At 39.0% G+C, this 25268-nt stretch overlaps 1 protein-coding gene across 1 annotated transcript; it reads left to right on the top strand.

The window, feature by feature from the left end:
* Positions 1 to 1027: 1027 nt before the first annotated feature.
* On the top strand, positions 1028 to 22813 carry chn1 (chimerin 1). Its single transcript, XM_057851434.1, has 7 exons — positions 1028 to 1715; positions 4893 to 4977; positions 10741 to 10914; positions 13103 to 13180; positions 15656 to 15793; positions 16005 to 16110; positions 22029 to 22813. The coding sequence occupies exons 1-7, from the start codon at positions 1467 to 1469 to the stop codon at positions 22198 to 22200; spliced, it is 1002 nt and encodes a 333-aa protein (XP_057707417.1). The 5' UTR covers positions 1028 to 1466; the 3' UTR covers positions 22201 to 22813.
* Positions 22814 to 25268: the final 2455 nt, after the last annotated feature.

Below are 25268 nucleotides of genomic sequence, written 5' to 3'. Positions count from 1 at the left end.
ATGTATCACCGAGTGTCAAGACACAGCTGTGAATGGCCACAGCCAGATTTATTTATTTTTATTTTATGGGTGAAACATGGTGATATAATAAGGGTCGCGATGCAGAAATCGCAGACAACAAGGAGTGGTTGAGATTTTCTTTTTCATATAGTTACCCTTTTAAACGTTATTTTTCATTTTTTCTTTGATTGGATCAATTATTTATCATCTAACATATCGGGAAAAATGCGACAGTAACAAAAAAATACAATTAAGCGATAGTTATGAGGTAGATATCCGTGACTTTTTTACAGATGCCAAATTTTTCATTTCAATTTGTTTAAAAGTTTAAAATATGCGAGTGAATAAATTTTTTAAGTCATTTTCTTTTTTTAAACTAAATATTAGACATCAATTAATGATTCTAAGCTAAAAATGACACATTTTCATCAATATAATTACTTACCTTCTTTTTATGGCTAGGTTGAAACAAAAACGGTTGCGCAACGTCTGTAAATGCGGGTTTTCAGGGTCAAACGGACAAATTAAAAATATTTCGGGGGCTTAATGCGCCATGAATCAGCAATGGCAGCATATAGACATATTGTTCTATCAAACACAACTGTTGTTTTGGCTTAAAATACTGCAGTTTCTTTTAAAGAGGAGTGCAAGAGCAGAAACTGCTTTTTCAGTCTTGTCTGTGTTTTCCGCTCTATATTATAATTTTAAATTAAAGTCTGGAATTCAATCCAATTGAGATGCTGTGGTTTGACCCTGAACGGGCAGTTCATGCTTGGAAACCATCGGATATAATTGAAGCAATTCTCTAAATACTCTACGCTTCTCGGATTTGTGCTCTTATCTTTCAGGTCCATTCGTGACCTGTTTTGGTGACAAGGCAATTTTTAAAATAGATCCTCTTTTTAACGACCCACTCCTGTCGCAAGCACTCTCAGTACTGATGCGTGACTCATTCACTGTTCATTACAGGCCTACTCTCAGTCCAGTTTTCCCGCTTGGTTATCTGATGGCGATAGCACGTGGGGGGTGGGTTGCCAGCAACCACCACAGCGGATGAATGTGTGCCGCTATTGGCTGGTGGGATCCATTTAATCACCCATGACTACTACAGGATCCACCCCCATACTCCTCCCCCTCATTCTGCCTGCTCTGACAGCATCCAAACACAGTGTGCTGCCTCTGTTCCAGGGAGAATATCAGCTCAGCACAGGGAGGAGAGGATTAACGCCACCACACATCTCATCTGCATACATGTTCCGACGGCGTCACATTAGAATCCGAGGCATTTTTGCTCAAAAACAATTGTCTCCTGTTCTTCCTCTGACTGCTATACCAGGACTCTTCTGGTTTGGACTCACCGTATAAACAATAACGTTATTTGGCTTGCTTTAAGTATCAGGGAGCTTCTTCATGCTTGGACCTCGAGATTGTGTCTTCACCTGAGCCGGAGGACGGCTGAGCCTAGGATGCCATCCAAAGAGCCCTACGAGGCTCACAAGGAAGAAACGTCCCTGGTTCAAAGGGCTAAACGAGAGGCCAACCAGGAGGAGATTTTGGCAGCCGCCCTGGGGATGAGGATGGGGCCCGAAAAACCTTCCGCCACATTCTGGCAGCCACTTAAACTCTTTGCCTATTCGCAGCTCACCTCTCTGGTCCGTAGAGCCTCGCTGAAGGAAACCGAGCGGCCAATATCCGAGAAAGACCATAACTTCAAGGTGAGGCTGGAATTTGAAAGTAAACTTGTTGTTATCTACCTTTCAAAACACTTGATTCATTTCATCATGTGTGGCCAAAGGGCTGCTTCTCACGCTTCTCTACAGGGAAATAACAGGGAGGGGGAGTTGCTGAGGAGGCGATGCGATTAAAAACAACTGTTTTGGTCCGACCAAAGAAAGAAAAATCTGTGGGGTGCCTTGTGTACCACTGCTGTTAATTTGAGTGCCAGATGGAGAGATTAGGCCGATGGAGTAGGCAAAACAGTGCTCGAGTGTTCGTCTATGTTCTCTAGTTCCAATGGTCCTGTTTCAGTCTGCTTTGAATAGTGATCGAAAAGCGTTTTGAACTGCTGTCGCCCTCTTGTCTCCTTCTTTGTTCCCATCTATTACTAAATGTTCCTTTTCAACATATAATGAGAACAGTTCCTGCTTTTAAAAGGCCATTACTAAAAAACCACAATGCCCAAGACCCAGATGGAGTCTTCTAACCACAAGAGTTGGCATTTTTTGCAAGCTTATTGATGTTTGTCTATCCTCCAAATTACAGTAAATGCTGCATTCCATGCCAACGTTAAATCAGTAGTCTACTTTTAAAGGAAATGCTGTGAAAGCCACTTTCTTGTTGTTTTGTGGTGACTGACAAAATGACTCGCTCTCGATGTTCATTTGATTGCTGACATGAAGCCTCAAACTGGTGCTTCTCGCTCTCAGGGGCATTCCCGATTGGCTGGCTGTTGTTACCTGGTAAAGTCGGCTATTTCCATAGCACATTTCTCCTCATGCTATCGGAGTGTCAGCCCCCACTGTGCCATCATGGCAAAGATTTGACACCCATTACTGCAGTCACCTGCTCGTTTGCACTTCATTCTCAGTTGGATCCTGTTTCCATGCTTTATGTCGCATTTAATTGGGAGGAACCATATGTGATAATTTAAGTGGGTCTTGGAAATGGACTCTCCATGACTTACTGGTAATCACTAGAAGTGTCAAATCCATATGAACTGGGAGATCTGGCAGTTATGTTTCAGTTTCAATAACTGATATATCAGTTTCAATAACTTAAGCCAAAATATCACGGTTTCACAGAATCACGGTATTGCTATTACAGCTTTAAAATGTGTTATTTTGAGATACTTATCTGGGTTACAAAAACAGAACTTTTTTCCACTGAACAAGATTTTTGTTTTTCAAAAAATATTAGCAAATTGGAACATAATTACCGTATTGGCCCGAATATAAGACGACCCCGATTATAAGACGACCCCCTCTTTTACAAGACCCAAGTTTGACAAAGACTTTTTGAACACAAAATTAATTTTTATGCAGAAAATAATTACAGTACATCTGAAAAAATGAGTATAACACTATATTTGAGAGAAAAAAGCATGTTATTATGCCTCATTCAAATCTTAATATCTGAACATTTAAATATGTAAACTAAAGTGCAATCACACTTGCAAATGAATGGCTTCTTGTTTTTGAAATGTAAATAAACCAATCTATTGTGATAAAACAACAAAATTGCAATAACTGCATTAACCATCAAAGTGAGGTCTAACTGTAACTGTAGTCTTGAAACAAATCTGAGAAAGGAAAAACATTGCAATAAAATAATGCAAACTGGTTAAACTTGAGAGTAGCTGAGATCTGTCACGACAGAACATTGCTCCTCAAGCAATGTGGATATCTGGCGCCATCTAGCGTCGTGAATGGGCATAAGGTCTAGACCCCGAATATAAGACGACTCCCACTTTTTCAGTTTTATTTCAATGCAAAAAACACTGTCTTATATTCGGGCCAATACAGTATATGGTTAAGTTAAAATACATTTTTAAAAATAACTGAAATATTCTAAATAACATTAAAATAAATGCAGTCCTTTAGGTGAGCCTAAACCCACAGCCACAGCACAACATTATTACCATCGGAACAAAAATAATTAAAATATTTTCCATAAAAAGCATGTGTATGACTCGTATCATGTTTACATTATTCACACACTCTCTCAACACAGACAGTTGCCAGGGAGAAAAATATCACCACGTTTTATCATCGCTAAACACGCTGGAGTTAACTCTCGTAGTTAGTCAGAAACCCTCAGGACAGTGTTTACTAACCTTTAATTTTGAATAATTCATATTAGAGGTATTGCCTCCTCGGCAGCCACCCTCCGCAAACATTTTTTACATATCGGTTGGCCCTCCTCCTCTAAGCAGCATCTGTCTGTTACTTTTCTGTAGTCGAAGTGTTCCCATACCAGCGATTTCGTTTTCTTTGATGGGGTAAAAAGTTCGGGAGTTTCACCTCCTCCAGGCATCGTATAGCACAGCTGACACACTGACACTGAGCAACAACCGGTGGGGGAGGGTTGAGCCTTGCAGCTGCAAGTGAGGGATTTCTCCCTGCATATTTGGGACATAAAAAATAGCTAATACCATAGGGACGATGCGAAGGAAAATGTTTGCGGTTTTGAAACCATGACGAATTGACACATGTCTAATCTGTATATGTGTAAATACATAGTGTGTATGTGTGCGTGTATTAGCTCATGTGTATATATGATGTAGAGGTTTGAAGGTGAAAGCTTTGACAAGGACTAATAACAGTGGGAAAACAATTTTAGTTGTTTTAAATCAGACAGCTGGTTTGAATTTATTTTTAGGTGCGGATTCCAAAACTGAGCTGAGTTTCTCTCTATAATGTTAAATTTTTTAACTATAGTATTCTTTACACACACAAAAATCACTGTACTGAACATATGTGCTTCTTAGATTAAAAAAAAAAAAAAAAAATGACGTATAATAAATGCAAAAGAACAAGGCCTGACTGCAATGTTTATTTTACACTAATATGCTTCTAGAAAGGTAAAGTCTAGCAGTGTTCATGTAGTAACAACATAGTACTAAATAGGTTTTTTTCCATATCTTACCTATATTACTAGAAAAAAAACAAATCAGTTTTGAATTCTCCACCCAAAAATTAGTTATAAACATCTGTCAGACCTAAAGCAAAACAAATTGTTGCCCAGCTATCCAAAAAAAATAATTAAATAAAAAGTATTTGAATGTAGTTCAAAGAAAGGAATGCCATCCACATACAATCACTACTATAGAGAGCTCCCTTTGTACTGGCAGGTTGTATCACAATTATCTGTCATTGTCCTCCTCTGTGCTGCAGGTCCATACCTTCCGAGGGCCTCGCTGGTGTGACCACTGTGCCAGTTTCATGTGGGGGCTGATGGCTCAGGGGGTCAAATGTGCAGGTACAATTTAAATTCACTTGCTTGTCTCTTTACTGATTACAAAGTGAGCATTGCTGTATATGGGTTACTTGGTTTTTAGTACATCTGGAGCTGGATTATTTCCCTTTTAATCTACAATCCCAACAGTGAAAACATTGGATTAGGGGGTTGTATAATAGAGTGAAATGAGGGCTTCATTGCTATGATGTAATATTGCATGTTTGAGAGCGAATTTATTTGAAAACATTCTTTTAATGATAAACGATTTACTTTTTCGGACCGACTCATCTTTGCATTTTTGTCGATGCTGCAGTAACATTGGCATGTTCATAAAACTAATTTGCATGTTTGAAAATTCCTTACTTACTCACCAATTCAATTAAAGTTCATCATCTATATTTTAAGGGGAAAAAGTTCTATCGCCACTTTGTAATATTGTTTAGCGGTAGCTGTTAAAATTCACATCCTTCTCCGAAGCCTGTTTGATGTTTTATGGATGAAACAAAGTGTGTCGCACATACACTCGGTGTCGGTGTGAGATTTAGCGTTAATTGTTAATTAATGCTTTCATTTTGAAATCTGACAGCAAGCAAATTGAAGGCGCGCATGTTTGCAATCTGGTTTTCGAGAGTCTCGCTCTGCCATTCCTTCACTATCGGGCACCAGTACTAGAATCTAGGGCACCAAAGTCTCTCATGGTGCTCAGATTTGCATACCAAAAAAGTGCTGCACCACCCCCTTTCCCCCCCTTTTTTTTGTATGAGCTCAACTGTTTTGGCCGAGCTCCAGGGAGCCAGCCTTTGCTCGGTGCTTGTTGTGCTCATCTGCGAGCACCCTCACCAAACTGCCCCCGCCCCACTCACCCCCATAAACTCATCTCATCATGCCCGAAAAGGAAAACAAAACTGGCACGTCTCTTTAATGAGGTGCCGAGCTCAGAGCGAGGGGAAGCCGCTCCGTTTCCTCACAAATTAAAATTCAGCCCGCTTTGACCAATCATCTCAGTCACACACTTCATCCTTTAATTTTCTTGAATATGAATTATTTATAAAACTTGGCCACAAAAACAAGTGCAGGTCAGATGCTGAGAGAACATCGCTATTCCAGACTGAGCTGTAGCCTCCTTGCCATAGCAACAAGCCGAAACCCGCTGACATTGCAGTAAAATCGCATCCCCTTGTGTGCTGGTGTTCCTTGGACATCCACCACACCCTCACTCATCCCACCTGGGACCCTTGGAACCTTTCATTGCTCACACATGGACACAGGCAGCACAGGCCTCCTCTATTATACTGCTTGTCAGATACCCTTAAGAGAATCATCTCTTAAGGTAATTACATTTCTGCATCAATGCATATAAACGCTGAATCCTTTCCTCCTGGGACCCATCTTCATCTAAATAATGTCTCCAGGTTCTATACGGAGTAGGGAGTATGCTTCATCGTGCAGACTTTGGAGATGAAAATTTGAAAGAAAATTTTTAGGAGTGGGTGGAATTAAAAAAAAAACGTGGATGAAAACCTCTCTGAAATTAAAGAGGACTGAAAAGATCTAAGAGCTCGAGGAGCTGCTCCATTTTAGTCTGCGAAAGTAGGTCTAGTGTAGCCTGCAGCGGCTGAATTGCTGCTTCCGCTGCCATTGTTGCAGCATGAGCTTGGATTTGAAAGGGGAAAAAAATTAAAGCCCAACAACAGCGGTCCGCCTCCATTCCTCATTCTTTTTAGCGCTCCTCTAATTCGCTGCGTGCGTCTGCGTCTGATACGATGGCAGGAGTGGAGTCTCATGTTGCCTGTTCTCCACCAGCAAACAAGGTGGACTTCCACTGAAACAGTTTTGCCCCGACGATATCCGTTATGACACGGTTTTCACTGTTTGATATGTACTTATCCATAGACTTCATAGTACTTGACATGACACGGGAAACGGGGCTGATCCATAGGGGGCCTATTTTCAAAAACTTCAAATTCAAATATTTTAAAAACCAAAGCTGCTACTGACCTAAAACAGGCACCTACCTTAGCCATATATGAGTCTCCATGAGCAGCAGCAGCAAAAAATTCAGAATCGCTCCCTTATGAAATCCTGATTATATTTTATGTAAATATAACAAAACTTAAAATGGCTATAAAATTCTCTGATTTTACACTAGATGCACAAAAATCACCAAATGCAGAGATAATCACCTATCATTTCAGGATCAATAACAATATTTAACATATCATATAAGTTTTTGACCAAAATAGCAACTTAATTTTAATTTTACTGCAAGTTTTCAACAGCTAATAAATCACTCAATTTAACATCAGAAACGTAATACTTGAGGAAAACATGCAGAATCAATCATAAATAATATGTAAATAGATTGTATATTGCGGAAAACACAGACAAGACTGAAAAAGCAGTTTCTGCTCTTGCACCCCTCTTTAAAATAACCTGCTGTATTTTAAGCCAAAAGAACTGTTGTGTTTGATAGAACAATATGTCTATATGCTGCCATAGCAGATTCATGGCGCACTAAGCCTCCGAACTATCTTTAATTTGTTTGTTTTACTCTGAAATCCCACGTTTACAGACGTCGCTCAACCGCTTTTGTTTCAACCTAGCCATAAAAAGAAGGTAAGTAATTATATTTATTATTCAAAATGTCTGTCATTTTTAGCCTACAATCATTAATTGATTTCTAATATTTAGTTTGAAAAAAAAAATTGTCTATAAAAAATTATTCACTTGCATATTTTAAACTTATACACAAATTACGTCACAATGAAAAATTTGGCGTCTGTAAAAAAGTCACTGATATTTACCTCATAACTGTCGCTTAATTGTATTTTTTTTTTTTTTATGTTTATGTTTAGATGATAATCGATCCAAACAAAGAAAAATTGAAAAATAATGTTTAAAAGGGTAACTATAATGAAAAAGAAAATCTCAACCACTCCTTGTTGTCTGCGATTTCTGCAGCGCGACCCTTGTTATATGACTATGTTTCACCCATAAAATCCGAAAAAAAAAATCCGGCTGTGGCCATTCACAGCTGTGTCTTGACACTTGGTGATACATGCTGCATGGAGTTTTGGGATTGAAACAAGGTAAGTACGCGATAATATCTCGTTAAAATCGTGGCATCTTTAATTCTGCTCTCGTGTGCTCTCGCCTCCAGTTAGGGTTTTGCTGTTCAAAAAAAATTTTTTTTTTAAATGCCCTCCTGTTCAAAATTTTTCTTCCCCCAGAAAATTGAGATTTTAAGCTTTCCAATGATGCATCAAACATGCATATAGGACAATTTTTAAATTTGGCCTAATTGGGGGTCTCAGAGCGGAACTTTAAGTCACCTTAGTGTTTTCCGCCATATAGAATTTATTAATAATCACAACTTATTATAGAATAGCCCTTTATTATCATTATACAGTTATACAATGAAATTGTGGAGCATCCCTTTACAGTGCAGGATAAGTTAAAATTTCCAAAGTGACGTGCAAGTATGAAATCTAAATAAACATAAATATAAAATGCGTATGAGATAGTCCTTTAATTCAGGCAGTGCAAATCATCGATGTAGTGTTACCAGGATGTGAGCCTTGTCTTTCAACAATCACATAGCCTTTTTCTATACCTTGCGCTTTCTGGTCACCTCCACTTGTACAAGGCCCTGTTCCTTGCCGTCTCCTTTCTGCCCTCCTCGACTATGCTCCTTTTCCTGCCGGCCGGCCACTCCAAGGCCTTGTTCTTCCTCGCTTCTGAAGTCACATCCTTGTAGAAGTTCGCACCAAAACAGTTGAAAAGGGACCGCTAGGAACACCAGCAGGTGCTCTTGTGCTACCTGCACATCAGTGAGTCCCACAGCAACATTCCGAAGGACGCCATGTGGGCGATGGAGAGAGATGGCCGCTTGAGGACCGCCCAGCCCGTCTCCATGTCTCCCATGTCCTCTGGAACATCTCCAGGTTATTGGTCCTGTGTGTCCCTGTGTTCCTCCTCGCGCGTGCAACCGTGTTGGGGTTGACGACCTCGATTGAAGAGCGCGCTAGCACCTTCTGGGTCAACTTTTAGCCGGCCTTGATAGAGTTCTCCCAGTAGTTCTCCCAGATAGTAGTTCTCCCAACTGGCCAGCACCTTCCGGCTCAAGAATCGAGCCACCCTCATCCTCTCAGGCTCCTAAAAAACATGTTTGTTTTAGAAAAATAGGTGTTCTGATTCCTCTTTTTTTATAAAGTGAATAATGCTGGCCAATTACTTTAGCCCCAGGTCACCAGGGCAGCACCATACAGCCGTTGTTGTGGAAGCTGCTGTAGATGTTCTTCCAAAGGTGCACGGGGTCAAAGAAGATGAAGATCTGCTTGTTGCCGTCGGCGTAGGGGTTGGTGCAGGACCATGGTGTTTCACTGAAAGTTATTAGATTGAAATATTACATAAAATAAAACACAAAAAAGCTGGTTGTTTTTTAATATGGATGCAGAATTATCTAAAACAAAATCTAGAGATACAAAATCCAACATTGCCGCCGAAGCAAAACAGTGAGCTTTTTCCGTTGAAAATTCTTGTGAATAAATGCTTCAATCCCAGAATTCTGTATAAATGTGGATGTAAAGCAGTCTCAATTCTTGGTTAAAAGCATAAAAAAAAAAATTAAAAAAAACGGGCAGTTTGAATTTACTTTTACGTAAATATGTCGAAGAATGATACTAGTCTGTTAGCTCTTTGTTATGATAAGGGTGCTGCCACAATGGCTTTTTCCGTTGAAAACTCTTGTGAATAAATGCTTAAATAATTGAATTCTTTATAGTTATGGACGTAAAACAGTCTCAATTCTTGGTTAAAAGCAAAAACCGGGCAGTCGGCAGTTATTTTACGTAAATATTGCGAGGTATGGAGCAGCTAATTTCTCCAATTGATTTTTTTTTACATTTCAAAATTCATGCACGGTACGAAAAATATTAATAATTACCTTGAATCCTCGAACAAATCACTCCTGAGACAATCCTTCTTGTTAGTATATGGTCCAGCTTTCATACTTTTTGAATGTAAATCCGGCATTGTGCTCAAAAGCATGTGTGAGAGTTTTACTCGCACCGACTTCTAATAAACGAAGCTGAGTCACACAGCCCCCTACGGGCTGGTGGGGCGCAGAGAATGAAGGAGCTTTCAGTCAAGTATTTTGATGTCTATGCATCAGTTATGCCCACGCACATATACACTGATGAACTCGAGCACGGGTGCAGGTGATAATGGGTGTTATGACGTCACGAGAAAGGGGCGCGTAATAGTACCGGCATAGATAAAATGGCCGCCCGCACTATCGGTGGCCACTTCCTGGAAACACTGCATTTTATTTATGTTTTCTCCACTATTACACATCAGAAAACACAATTCTGTGTTTTTTCAGTTTATTAAACACGATTCTTTCCACTGGGTTGTACATGATAAATGTGCTGTCGTTCCCTTTAATATGTTTGGACACAGCGCAGCAATGACCTTTTAGATCCATCCAGGCAGCTCAGCTTACCAACTGTAGACTTTTTAGTGTCTAATGTTTGTAGGGCAGTGCATGACAGAGAGGAGGAGCTTCATGACATTCTGGGTCTACTCAGTGATTGAGAAGACTAGGTCCTTTGTTGTTTTTATGCTGGCCTAAACACAATAAAGCCGGCAATTATTTCATGTTGGAATTTGAATCAATACAAAAGCTCAATTAGGTTAGTGAACTGAACAAAATCCATCAACAAGAGCTATTATTTACTTCACAAAAGACACATTTCTTAAATCCTGTCGATGTGTCTGTTGTAGACTGCGGCGTGAACGTCCACAAACAATGTTCACCTCTGGTTCCCGACAACTGCAAACCGAGTCTGAGACACATCCGGAAAGTGTATAGCTGCGACCTCACCACCTTGGTCAATGCCCACAACACGGCGCGGCCCATGGTTGTGGACATGTGCATACGAGAGATTGAGTCAAGAGGTGAGGTTTTATCATTTAACTCTTTTTTTCCATGTGCCATAGATTACAATTGAAGTCCAAACCTTTTTAGAAATGAATTATTGCTGGCTGTCCCCACCCTCCAGTCAAAACGGATTAGGCGTCTGTTGCTGTTATTGAGTGTTTTTGATGTAAACTTTACCAAGTACCACAACACATACTTTGTGTCTACTATACATTCAGTGGGGCAATTAAGTATTTAGTCAACCACTAATTGTGCAAGTTCTGCCACTTGAAAATATTACAGAGGCCTGTTATTGTCAACATGAGTAAACCTCAGCCATGAGAGACAGAATGTGGGGAAAAAAACAGAAAATTACATTGTTTGATTTTTAAAGATTTTATTTGCAAATCATGGTGTAAAATAAGTATTTGGTCAATACCAAAAGTTCATCTCAAGACTTTGTTATGAACCCTTTGTTGGCAATAACGGAGGTCAAACGTTTTCTGTAACTCTTCAGAAGCTTTTCAAACACTGTTGCTGGTATTTTGGCCCATTCCTCCATGCAGATCTCCTCTAGAGCAGTGATGTTTTGGGGCTGTCGTTGGCAACACGGAATTTCAACTCCCTCCACAGATTTTCTATGGGGTTGAGATCTGGAGACTGGCTAGGTCACTCCAGGACCTAGAAATGCTTCTTACGAAGCCACTCCTTTGTTGCCCTGGCTGTGTGTTTGGGATCATTGTGATGCTGAAAGACCCAGCCACGTCTCATCTTCAATGCCCTTGCTGATGGAAGGAGATTTTCACTCAAAATCTCTCGATACATGGCCCCATTCATTCTTTCCTTTAACAGATCAGTCGTCCTGGTCCCTTTGCAGAAAAACAGCCCCAAAGCATGATGTTTCCACCCCCATGCTTCACAGTGGGTATGGTGTTCTTCGGTTGCAATTCAGTATTCTTTCTCCTCCAAACACGAGAACCTATGTTTCTACCAAAAAGTTCTATTTTGGTTTCATCTGACCATAACACATTCTCCCAGTCCTCTTTTGTATCATCCAAATGCTCTCTAGTGACGCCTGGACGTGTACTTTCTTCTGCTGGGGGACACGTCTGGCAGTGCAGGATTTGAGTCCCTGGCGGCGCATTGTGTTAATGATAGTAGCCTTTGTTACTGTGGTCCCAGCTCTCTGTAGGTAATTCACTAGGTCCCCTCGTGTGGTTCTGGGATTTTTGCTCACCGTTCTTGTTATCATTTTGACGCCAAAGGGTGAGATCTTGCATGGAGCCCCAGATCGAGGGAGATTATCAGTGGTCTTGTATGTCTTCCATTTTCTAATAATTGCTCTCACAGTTGATTTCTTTACACCAATCGTTTTACCTATTGCAGATTCAGTCTTCCCAGCCTGGTGCAGGTCTACAATTTTTTCTCTGGTGTCCTTCGACAGCTCTTTGGTCTTGGCCATAGTGGAGTTTAGAGTGTGACTGATAGAGGTTGTGGTGTCTTTTATACCGATAATGAGTTAAAACAGGTGCCATTAATACAGGTAACGAGTGGAGCCTCGTTAGACCTCGTTAGAAGTTAGACCTCTTTGACAGCCAGAAATCTTGCTTGTTTGTAGGTGACCAAATATTTATTTTCTACTCTAATTTGGAAATAAATTCTTTAAAAATCAAACAATGTGATTTTATGTTTTTTATTTCCACATTCTGTCTCTCATGGTTGAGGTTTACCCATGTTGACAATTACAGGCCTCTCTAATCTTTTCAAGTAGGAGAACTTGCACAATTGGTGGTTGACTAAATACTTATTTGCCCCTCTGTATTTAGTGAATGAGTTAAATTTCTTGCTATTGCCATTAAAACAATAAAAGATGAGTTTATAAGGACAATTTAGACATTCCTTTCACCCAGGACTGATAAGAGTCAGCTAATTATGTCATGAGGATTATGCTGCAGTGTTTCCTGCTGCCTAAGTTGGTTGTATTTCACTTTAACAATGTCAGAGGAGTTCATTGCTTTCTCATTGTCTGCCTGCTGACTGACATATGGATCTCAGTTTGATTTATGTCTTTATTAGGTTGCTTAGTGATGCTGAAAACAATTTGCATCTGCCCATTATTTTAGCCTGACATGGACATTATTTATGTATGTATTATATATGCACTGTTGCTTTAATTAAATTTCTCAGGCAGGAGTATGTTTTTTTAAGGATTTTCTTTGCCCCCAGGACTGAAATCCGAAGGCCTCTACAGAATATCAGGATTCAGTGACTCTGTGGAGGAAGTGAAGATGGCGTTTGACAAAGGTTGGCTTTCCCCTTTTTTTTTTTCTCGGTCAACCCATCAAAGGCTGAGTGACTTTGCACGGTTGAAAATCCTTAGATGAGTGGCGACCTTCACTTGAGATTAATTAGAAAGTGACACGTTAAAAAGGATTAGTGAGTGGCCTTCTGGGAGTGACAGCCAAGCGTCCCTCACATGCAGTGTTGACACGAAGCCCCTAAAGGGGGAGCAGCTCCAAACTATACTTAGAATGTGTAATAGAATGTTCATAAATGATATAATATTGTAGCACTAGGCAATTTACTCATTGGCTGCCATTGACGGCAACATTTCAACTGGGATGCGTGGCGAATTTCAAAAGAGAAATATTGTGAATTTCTCCCATTAGTCGCATTTCTTTGACATGCTTTTCCTCAAAATTGTCCAATGATCAATAAATGATATAACAGTGAGGAACACAATTGTTTTGTTGAGGGAGTATTTCTAGTCTTTGCATATTATGACAAGTTTTTCAACAATAGGAAACCCTCTTTTTCTGAAAAAAAAAAACTATGAAAAATACTTTACTTAAATATAAATTAAATTAATTTAAATTTGCTTATTTATAAGAAATAAAAAAAATATTGATTGACAATGAAATATGAAAGAAACTGTGACGCCTGCAATGTATATTTAACCCTATTATGTTTTTATAAATGATATGGCGTAGACTTCATAATGATATTGACGGGACACCTTCCCCCAGACACTGCGCCACGCTTTCAAGTAGGGGGCCGTCCTACTTCAGTCGATCGAAGTCGGTCGCAGTTATTCTCAAACACATGCAGCAATGGAATGCCGAAATTAGGTTAAAAAAGTACGAAAGGTGTACTGCATACAAACAGGAACGATTGTCTCAGGAGTGATTTTTCGAGGACTCAAGGTCATTATTATATTTTTCATACCATGCATGCATTTTGACACTTTGTGAAAAAAATCAACGGGAGAAATTAACCGCCACAGCATTAGCATCATAATTTACAATATTTACGTAAAATAAAAGCTAAATGCCCGTTTTTTTTTGTTTTTTTTTTTGCTTTTAAGCAAGAATCGAGACTGTTTTTCGTTCATATCTATAAAAAATTCAGGGTTTTAAGCATTTATTCACAAGAATTTTCAACATAAAAAGCTCATTGTGGTGATAAAGTGGCGCCACAGTGGCTTAAAGACTAGCAGCACTTTCAACATATTTACGTAAAATAAATGCTAACTGCGCGGTTCTATGCTCTTTTTACAAAGAATCGAGAGTTTTACGTCCATCTTTAAAGAATTCAGGGATTTACGCATTTATTCACAAGAATTTTCAACGTAAAAAGCTCTTTGTGGTGATAAGGTGGCGCCACAGTGGCTTAAAGACTAGCAGCACATTTGACATATTTACGTAAAATAAATGCTAACTGCATGTTTGTTTGTTTTTTTGCTTTTAACCAAGAATCGAGACTGTTTTACGTCCATATCTATAAAGAATTCAGGGATTTAAGCATTCATTCACAAGAATTTTCAACTTAAAAAGCTCTTTGTCTGTGTTTCCACTCAGTCAGCTTTGATTAATCAGCCCCCCGCCTGTGTCCCGTCAATATATTATGAAGTCTATGGATATGGCTACTCTAATTATAATTATCTGCAAATAGTAACAATATAGATGGAAGATAAACTGTGGGGACAAAACCTGACAGTTTTGGAATCAGCAGAACAATTTTAGTTGTATCAACATAAATAAATATAAATCATCAGAAATGTTTTTTCAAATTGTTCGCCGGTGTCAATTTATTTTGCAGATTTTTTTGTTGTAATCACCATTATTTTACACAAATCACTGGCCTATTTAATCTCTTTGTTTTCTTGTTTACTTGTTACATGTAAAGTGTAGTTACTAACTGTAGTTATAGTTTTTTATTGGATGCCAGGAGTTCATGAAAAGATGTGAACACAATGAGCAAGACTTAATAAAAATTAGTCCGTCAAAATATCTAAGGATGTGTGAAATTGGCCATTTCAACCTGAGGATTTGAATTTGGAAAAATAGAATGTTAAGTTCTGAAAAATAGATTTTTTAATGTGATGCTCCAACCTCATCTTTAAAAATTCGATGTGTGGGGCTTTGCACTTGCAGCATGTGTAGTGTGAATTTTAACTGGAGCAGTGGACTTTCCCAGATGGGCATGCGGGAGATCATCCATGACAGAGTGTCATTCCAGCTCACAGCACTGTGATGTTCAGCCTGCCAGCACAAGTAGGCCATGGCCCGCTCGCCAAGGCGCAAACAAACCCGGCGAGAGTGGCAATCAAACTATCGCAGACGCTTTGATAGGCACCGTCAGTGGCCGGACGAGCCCTTTAGTCTCATGTTGATGTGAAAACCGCCACTGCGATCCCAGTTCTCATTCCGCTTCCCTTTGTTTTTTTTTTGCCTCTCACTTTGTTCCATCCACTCCTTGTTCTATCACACGTCCTCGCAGCTGGCGAGAAGACAGACATCTCAGTGAAAGCATACGAAGACATCAACATCATCACGGGCGCTCTGAAGCTCTACCTCAGGGATTTGCCCGTCCCGGTCATCTCATACAACGCGTACCCCAGGTTCATCGAGGCCGCAAGTGAGTCTGACCAAACTCTCCATCACCAAATTCCATATAAAAATCCAATATATTATTATTTGACAGTTTTGTTTACTGTAATATGCATTAGTGCTCTCTCTTTGAGAGGGTAATGGCTTTCAACAGCACTTTAGGAAAGAGATTCATTGATTTCTTGAATGCAGTCCCGAGAGTTGAACTCACTTTAACCATTATGGCGTTTGTGTTCCAGAGCTGACAGACCCGGACAAGAAGCTTGAAGCTTTCCGAGAGGCGCTTGCTATGCTGCCCTTGTCACACAATGAAACACTCAAGTATCTCATGGCGCACTTGAAAAGGTAAGTGGAGAAAGGGAGAAATAATGAAAGCCTAAAACAAAAAGCATATGGCTGAAAACAATCAGGTGACTTGAAGTTCCGCTCTGAGACCCCCAATTTGGCCAACTTAAAAAAAAAAATGTTTTTTTTAATTTTTCTTTGTTTTGATCGATTATTAATCATCTAACATATCGGAGAAAATGTGACATTAAGAAAAAAAATACAATTAAGTGATAGTTACGAGGTAGATATCCGTGACTTTTTTACAGACGCCATTTTTCTCTTTTTTTTTTTTTTTTTTTTTTGTAAACGAAATATGAGACATCAATTTATGATTCAAAGCTAAAAACAACAGACATTTTGAATAATAAATATGATTAATTACCTTCGTTTTATGGCTGGGTTCATACAAAAGCGGTTGCGCGACGTCTGTAAACGGGGGTTTTCAGGGTAAAACGGACTAATTAAAAATAGTTCCGGGGCTTAATGCGCAATGAATCTGCAATGGCAGTATAAAGACATATAGTTCTATCAAACAAAACAGTTGTTTTGGCTTAAAATACAGCAATTTCCTTTACAGAAACTGCTTTTTCAGTCTTGTCTGTGTTTTCCCTCATATGCTCTTTGTACAATACAAAAAACAAACAATAAAGCTCTGTCATGACTTCCTCTTGTACTACTCTCTTCTACTCTGTGTTACTGTCAGTGCTTCTCTGCTAATAGCCACTGCCTTTGAGAGACCAGGGTGCACACACAATCAGGGCAAAGGAAAATGAAAAAATTCTAACATCAGAAAAACAAATTATGGGTTAAGACGTACTCGACTCACGCGATTTTGACTTCACAACGTCGGAGACTCGTCCGCCATTTTGACTCCAGTAGTGTTTTTTTTTTTTTTAAGTCGCTTGTTTTAAGTCGCTTAAACCAGCGTTCCCCAACCTTTTTTGCACCACAGGCCGGTGTAATGTGGGCCTTTTTTCACGGAGTGGCAATGTGTGGCAGAAAGTGACAGTAAATATAAAATAACACGTCAAGGCTAAAACCGAATATTAAGTGCAGGGAAAATGTCACTCACCACACAATGAATCAACCGACTTTCAACAACGGCCTCCTCTAAAACTTCTCGGCAAATATCTGTGGTCGCAAGCATAATGAGTTCTTCTCCAATTGTGAAAGGTTTCTTAGCTTTAGCAATACGGTTCGCCATGAGATCTGATGCTCTCAGTGCATTCCCTTCTGTTGCCTCGTTTGCTAGCTTTTAGCCACATATTATGCAGAATGGATGACGACCAGATGGCGACCTATACAAATCTTTACTCGGAATAGTCTATAGAGTAGATAGGGATATTGATGGGTCAAGAGCCACAGGCCAGATTGCAGTCGTTAATAAATTTATTATTTCTCTGCGGCCTGGGAGCAAATGCGCCACGGACCGGTACCGGTCTGTGGCCCGGTGGTTCGGGACCACTGGCTTAAACAGTACCTTATTGTACCTCACAGGATCTTATTTTTTACTTTACTTTATTAATGTCACATATTCTTTCTTTACTAATCGTGAAGTTGATCAGCTCTACAGACAGCAAACAAGGCAATTGTGCTTTTTGAAGCTTTTTACTTCCTTCACTTTTGACAATTTGTAAAGCTGTAACACACATATGTACACTTATGTTCAAAACGACACGCATTTTAACAATAAAAAAAACTTCAACTGTCCATATAGTATGATCAATATGTAAATTTAGTAGATTAAACTAGCCTAATTTGGCAATATGCGGCCGTGGCGCAGTTGGTGGCTCCAGTTGTTCTCGGACTGAAGGGTCAATGCTTCGATTCCTGGCTACGACTGCCCACTGTTGAAGTGCCCTTGTCAAGGCACTGAACCCTAATTTGCCCCTGATGGGTTGCATGGCGGTAGCACCATTGGTGTGTGAATTTGTGTGTGAAAGGGTAAATGTGTGCTAATGTAAAGCACTTTGGACATGGTAACCATGTAGATAAATGCGCTATATAAGTATTTACCATTACCAAACAAAAGACCGCTAGCTTAAATGCTCTGAATGTTAATGTATTTACAATTCTCATAATCACTCATGCGTAACTCCACAAACTGTAGCTGTAAACTTAGTTACAAATGCAAACACAAACATATATTAGCTGAAACAACTTACAGCCATATGTGGGCCAAACCACAGCGCAGCAATCCTTTATCCATATCAGACATCCGAGTCTGCTTCTCAGTCATACAATGAGACAGTACAGCCAGACCCAACGCTGCCACCAGAAGGCATGTGTATCCTCCATCATCAAACAAAGTACAATTCTTATGGACATTTTACATCGTTAAATTCAGGTTACATCGCCAGCATAGGAACAGAACTCGTTTGTAGCCCGGGGACAGTGTTGTCACGGATTACTTTAAAAAGTAATTTGATTACTGATTACACCTCAAAAAAGTAATCTACTTACTTTACTGATTACTTTATTATCAAAGTAACTAAGTTACTTTAAAAGTAACTTTTTAGCTACTTTTTACCATTATTTTTTCCTTTTGCTGCCTCAACATAAAAATAACAGAAAAATGTCATCGCATGTAATTGAGTTTCTCACATAAGGCTTAATCTTTGAGTTAGCGAGGGTTTAATTAGTCGACCACCATTGACGCGCCCTAGCTGAGCCATTCCGGAGCCCTAAAACTAACAAATAACTGACAAACTGCACAAAATGTGTTTAAATCAACTACAACGACTAATTAAACCCCCGCTGACTCCAAGATAAAGCCTGATGTAAAAAATTCTGAACTTCCCCTTTGAAATAAAGACCTAGCCGTGAAAATGTTGTCTCTAAAAGTTGTAAAGCAATAAAACAAACAACAAAAATTAATGAAATGAACAAAAATCCTACAACGTAAAGTTTTCATAATGTGTCAAAATCATTTTTCGAACAGATCATGTGACTAGCACCTTGGAGACTATCCTTTGCTTTGCTTAGCCAAAACTACACCAAAGCAGGCAAGATTTAGAATTTCTTTAAAACCTAAGCTTTCAAACGCTGCCAACAACAACTTGAACAGTTGATTGAACTCTAACAGTGTCAAGATGTGTATAAATACATACAGTATTGGCCAAATGTTTGGAGACACCTCAAAGGTGGATACTTTGAAGAATGTAGAACACAAAACCTGTTTTCACTTATTTCACTTTTTTTTGCCATTCCACATGTTCGTTCACAGTTTTGATGTCTTCAGTGAGAGTATACAATAGAAGTGAAAATATATAAAACGCAAAAATTATGAAGTGTGTCCAAACTTTTGACTTTCGTTTCAGTCTTCAACGGGCTTCTCCCCCCAGTCCCACAAATGTAAAACTCTGCCTATGATTACAAACTCTAAATATAAAATGTACATAATTACACATATTATAAAGGCTGGTTACAAACTGTATAAGTGCTGGCTGTCTCGTTACCTGTCGGCTTTGTCTCGATTTTTTTTCGCGACGCGTTGTGCTGTAATTCCAAGTGCTTCCTTGTTGAATTGGATGTCGAGTATATAGCGGTCGACAGTCTTTCTGAGCCAGCGCAGAGTTTGCAACGCACGGAGATATTTTTGTCATCTTTACTGGACAGATATGTGAAGTAATGGCTGTATCTCCAGTGAGCAAATGCAGCCGTTTGTTGTATCTCTCCGTCTTCTTTACTGTTAGCATCCTGATAGATAGCCACTAGCCAGGCTATGTTGTTAAGTTGTTGACCGCCGTGGCAGACGGCGCGCGCACAGGTAGCATGGTCATACACGTGACCCGTTTTTTTCCCCCGATGAGAAAACGTGAGATGTGATGTCCAGTGTTGTTAATCTTACTGAAAAAAAGTAATTAATTATAGTTACAAATTACTTCTCCCAAAAAGTAATTGCATTAGTAACTCAATTACCCGAATGTAAGAGTAATTAGTTACTTGGCAAAGTAATTGGTGATAATTACTTTTTTTTTTCCTCAAAAAAAAAAAAACATTGGCCACACTATGTGAAGTTTTTTTGTGAAGGTCTTTGGTACAATTGGCCCGAGCCCAATTCTTTACCCTAATTTACCCTTCACCCTGAATCAACTGTTAAAAGTTGTTAAAATTGCTCCCATTATTGCATTAGTTCCCTTCTCTCTACTTTCGACAAATGAAAGTTATAAAACTATTTCATCATTTAAAGATAGATTCAAGTCAAGATTTTGCCGATTTAGAAGTATTTTAGATAAAAAGTTACTTAGGTTCGTTAGGAAGGTTCTCTACAAAAGAACCGTAATAAAAGGTCTACTGCTTTAAGATGGCGGCTGTTTACTAATGCATCTAGTGCCGTGTCTGTCATTTTGCATCTAGTTATATCTATATACAGTATATGCAGTGTTATTTTTACTTTAAAATAGTAATTAATTACAGTTACAAATTACTTCTCCCAAAAAGTAATTGCGTTAGTAACTCAGTTACCTGAATGTAAGAGTAATTAGTTACTTGGCAAAGTAACTAGTGATATTTTTTTTTTCTCTCAAAAAAAAAACAAGAAACCAAAAAAAAAACAGGTCACACAATGTGAAGTTTAAAGGATTTGGGGGACAATTGGCCCTAGCCCAATTCTTTACCCTCCACTTAACTAGACACAAGGGTATTGCGATAACTAGCTAGTAACCTTTGCTATGTGTGGAAGTCATTTAAAGTTGTGAATCAACCGTTAAAGTTGTTAAAATTGCTCCCGTTATTGCATTAGTTCCCTTCTGTCTACTTTAAACATGTGTAAGTTTTAAAACTGTTTCATCATTTAAAGATAGATTTAAGTTAAGATTTTGCCGATTTAGAAGCATTTTAGATTAAAAAAAAAAAAAAAAAAAGTTACTTAGGTTCGCTAGGAAGGATCTCTATATCAGGGCCTTCCTGAGAGGTCTACTGCTTTAAGATGGCGGCTGTTTACTAACGCATGTAGTCCTTAAAACATGTTGGCAATGCAGCTGTGTCAGTTTTTGCATCTAGTTATATAATATGATATCTACCGTGTCATGTGGGCGTAGTTTGTCGGTTATGGCTACAGTCAGGTATTATTGGAGCCACCTAGCATCGCGGTTGCAACGGCGTCTTCCCCACTGCTGCTCTGCTCTCGTCCCCGTGAGTCCGTTTCTCTCAGACTTTTTTTATTCAACCAACTTAGTAACGCATAGTAACGCACGCCTTTCCCGCCTCAGTAACGGTAACGGCGTTGCCAAGATGAGAAAAGTAATTAATTAGATTACTCATTGCTGAAAAAAATAACGCCGTTAGTAACGCCGTTATATTGTAACGCCGTTATTAACAACACTGGTGATGTCACTCCCAAACTCAAGCACAGTATTTTCTTTTCAAATGCTCTTCGTACATGACTACAATATTCTTCATTCTACATACAGTATGAGGCAACAACAAAATAGTAACGCACAGGCACCGAGGAAACTAACTTTAATCAGATTACTGGCTTGGAAAAATGAACGCGTTAGATTGCTCGTTATTGAAAGAAAGTAATCAGATTACAACACTGCCCGGGGACTACCAGTACTGGAAAAAAAATAGAAACGAAAGGTCAAGTTTTTAAAAACATTTAAGCTCTTAAAACAGGACATGAGCCTTCATGGTGCTCCCATAGCAACCTGAAATGAAAGGCATTCATGTTGTTTTTTGCCAAATGCAAAAGAATGACTTATCACATTTGATATGGTTACTTAGCATCATAAAACACAAGAATTATCACATTAAAATGTGAAATTTATCACATTCTAACACTGAATGTATCACCTTAAAACAAATTCATGACCTTAAATTCATATTAAAACATGAAATTCATCACCTTAAAACAAATTCATTACTTTAAAATGTGGAATCTACCAGAGAATTAACGAGCCTTCATTCTAACCTTTTTAACGCTCATTTTTCAGGGTGACCCAAAACGAGAAGTACAACCTGATGAACGCTGAGAACCTGGCCATTGTTTTCGGGCCCACCCTCATGCGTACTCCAGATCTTGACGCCATGACTGCGCTCAATGACATTCGCTACCAGAGGCAGGTGGTGGAGGTGCTCATTAAAAATGTAGACGCGCTCTTCTGAACTCACTTCAAGACGAGCTGCTTATGGACAGGCCCTTAAACCTGCTTTTTTTGTTCAGAAAAAAGATTTGAATGAATTAATTCATTTTTTTAAATGTCCCTTTTATGGACTCTTCTATCATGCACTAGGTTTAGATCATGACCTTAAACTCCCTTACATCCTTACACATTGTACTTTATGCCTCCCCATTTTTGTCGGGGGATTTGTGTAAAGCTGACATACCAGCATGCATCGGTGCTTTGTGGCTCAGCATGTGGAAAGTTTGTCTTGCCGTGATTCATTTCTTTGTTCTGTGTTGTGATAGATATAGTTCACGTTTCCATCTGACTAGAGTGCTGTCATTTCTTCAAACATTGTATAAATTCAACTCAAAATAAGCTACTGATTTTTTTGCGGAGGCAGCAGAAGTACTTTTTACAATGTCTTATTTTTGTATGACCTCTTTGTTGAATGAGCCTTTCAGACTTTTCCTGTCAATGTACAAACTGGTGCATTTGCCTGACTTGTTGTACTGTAAACAGCATTATTTGTGAATTAATTTTGTACCGTCATTTGTACTCAACTTGTGCATGAATCAGTTTAATTGATTAAACTGATAAAATACGGTTTTGTGAGTGTCATGATTACACAATTAGAACAATTCAACGTACAAATAAATCAGCAATAATGTCGCTATAACTTTTCATTATATTAAGAAAAGCACCCATTAATCACTGGGTGATAATTCGTTGAATTGCAGTGAAAGATTTATTGCCCTTGCTGCTTGGTTATATTATGTACCGTAATTTTCGGACTATAAGCAGCTACTTTTTTCCTTCATTTTGAATCCTACGTCTTATTTGTTGATTTATTAGGATAATAGGTAAGACTTTATTTGACATCGTCGTCATAAGACCGTCATAATGATGACATGACAGTATCATGGGTAGGGGTGTGACAAAATATTGAAATGGTGATATATCATGATACTTTGTATCCCAAAAGGTTATCGATATGTTCCTGTCAAGAATCGAGATTTCGTTTTAAAAGGTGTCAATAAAAAAATTTTTTTTTTTTAAATTTAAGGCTGCCAGTGACAGTGCTGGACGCCCAATCCATTTAAACTGGGAACGTTCGATCATTCAAAACCAGAGCATTCATAGTCATTCGGTTCGATTTTCGGGGCATTTACAGGTCACTTGCTTTTCATTTTAGGGCATTTACAGGTCATTTCCTGTTGAGTTTGAGTCACTGCCTATTCATATGGGTGATTCCCAGGTCACTTCCTGTTCTGTCACGCAAAATAAACAGCAAGTGACCCATAAAATATCCCAAAATCAACAGGAAGTAACTGAAAATCAACAGGTAAATGACCTTAAATGACTCAAAATTACTCATTGCGTGGCATTGGCTGCCACTGACAGCCATAGACGTTCAATCCGTTTGAAGTGGGAGGGACGTCTACTAGTGATAAACTCGTTCCAATTCACAGCAGAAACTTGTTTTTCTGTTTATTAGTTTTTTGTACAATATCCTAGAATGATTTCCTGACCAATGTATCGAAAATCGTTGTATCGCTATGTCGTCAGATCATCCAAATCGTATCGTATCGTGAGGTACCAAGAGGTTCCCACTCCTAATCATGGGCATTACTGAATGCCCATGACAGATATCATCACGTGTCATCTGGCAAATTATGTCACTAACTCCATTTATGTCCAGCTCGGATATTTTACATCCATTCAAAAGTGAGATAATTTGCCAGATAACACTAAATGACATCTGTTATAAGCATTCATTAATGCTCATGACAGTGTCATGTCATAATTATGATTGTCTAATTACAGTCTTATGGCGCCAATGTCAAATAAAGTGTTACCAAATGCCATAACTTGCAATTAATGAAACAACTGGAGCAGAAACTGTCAAGTTAAAAACAGACCCTTAGGTAGACATTCGTAAAATTACCCAAAAATAAGGAGAGAAGACACTCAGTTTTCTTGGCCAAGGAGAGCAAGGAGGGACTAGACAGTGAAATGCTAGATTATGCTGTCTAGTCACCAAAATTGATCTGAAACTAAACTCCTTGCTCTTTCTTTTATTAGGGGCTTGTCCTAACACAGACAGGTGCCACCCTAAAGGGAGGGGGGAAGCAAGCTGGAGACACCAATGTGATTTTGATTGGCTATGTGTGAGCATGTAGGCGGAACTAACTAAATACACGTGTGTAAGCAAAGGCACTTAGATAATGTGGTCAGAATGACCCAGACACTTCAGTTATGCAATGCTGCGGCCATGGAAGACGTCCTCGAATGGAAGATGTCCTCGAGAGTCTAGACGAAAGTCTAGACGTCAGATGCTGAAGATGTCCCAGAAGGTCTAGTTACGCAATGTTGCAGCCATGAAGTAAGGCAGTTGTCATCCCGACCCTCTTCACTCTTTATAACACTTAAACATTATACTACAACCTAGTATAGCAAGCAATAATCATTTGCTGGTTATATCAATAAGAAAAAATATGGCAATATGTATTATGTATGTATTAGGTATGTATGAGCACAAGCAAATATTCAGTCAATCAAGCAAATATTCAATCAACCCCCGATAATTAACTCAACAGAAACTAAAGAAATGATTAGCAAAGAACATGAATTTTGATTGTTATTTACATCTGTAGCGCTGAAATGCATGCTAGGAAGCATGTTGGATGAGAATAGTGTTGACAGCAGGTGGCAGCAGAGGTTGACTGTCTCCCCCAAGAGAAAAGTGGTGGTCAAATTGAAGCTTCTTGAAGCAATGAAGCTTTGCAGCCAATAGCGTACCGCACGCAGGCTTTTTTTAGACCGTGACGTCGCATTGTAAAGCGGAAGTAGGACATTATATACACGCCCTCGCATGCAAACCATTATATTTCGGCCTTCTTTCTCCGGTAATCTTTCAAAAAATGACATGCCGATTATTCACTGCTACTATGGAACTTGAAGAAAAGACTAGACATTACGACGTATAAAGGATGTTTTCTTCATACTCTCCCGGACTCGGAGGAAAAAATGTGAAAAATAGAGCTACTATGCTACTATGGCGCAGAC

Source organism: Corythoichthys intestinalis, chromosome 12 (assembly GCF_030265065.1).
Source record: "Corythoichthys intestinalis isolate RoL2023-P3 chromosome 12, ASM3026506v1, whole genome shotgun sequence".
NCBI lineage: Eukaryota > Metazoa > Chordata > Actinopteri > Syngnathiformes > Syngnathidae > Corythoichthys > Corythoichthys intestinalis.
The sequence above is the reverse complement of the archived record's forward strand: the minus strand, read 5'-3'. Positions and strand labels throughout refer to the sequence as shown.

Coding starts and splice junctions, on each gene's coding strand:
- chn1 (XM_057851434.1), top strand. CDS start 1,467: ATGCCATCCAAAGAGCCCTACGAGGCTCACAAGGAAGAAACGTCCCTG. Junction 4,978..10,740: donor TCAGGGGGTCAAATGTGCAG/GTACAATTTAAA, acceptor TGTCTGTTGTAG/ACTGCGGCGTGAACGTCCAC. Junction 15,794..16,004: donor CAGGTTCATCGAGGCCGCAA/GTGAGTCTGACC, acceptor TTTGTGTTCCAG/AGCTGACAGACCCGGACAAG.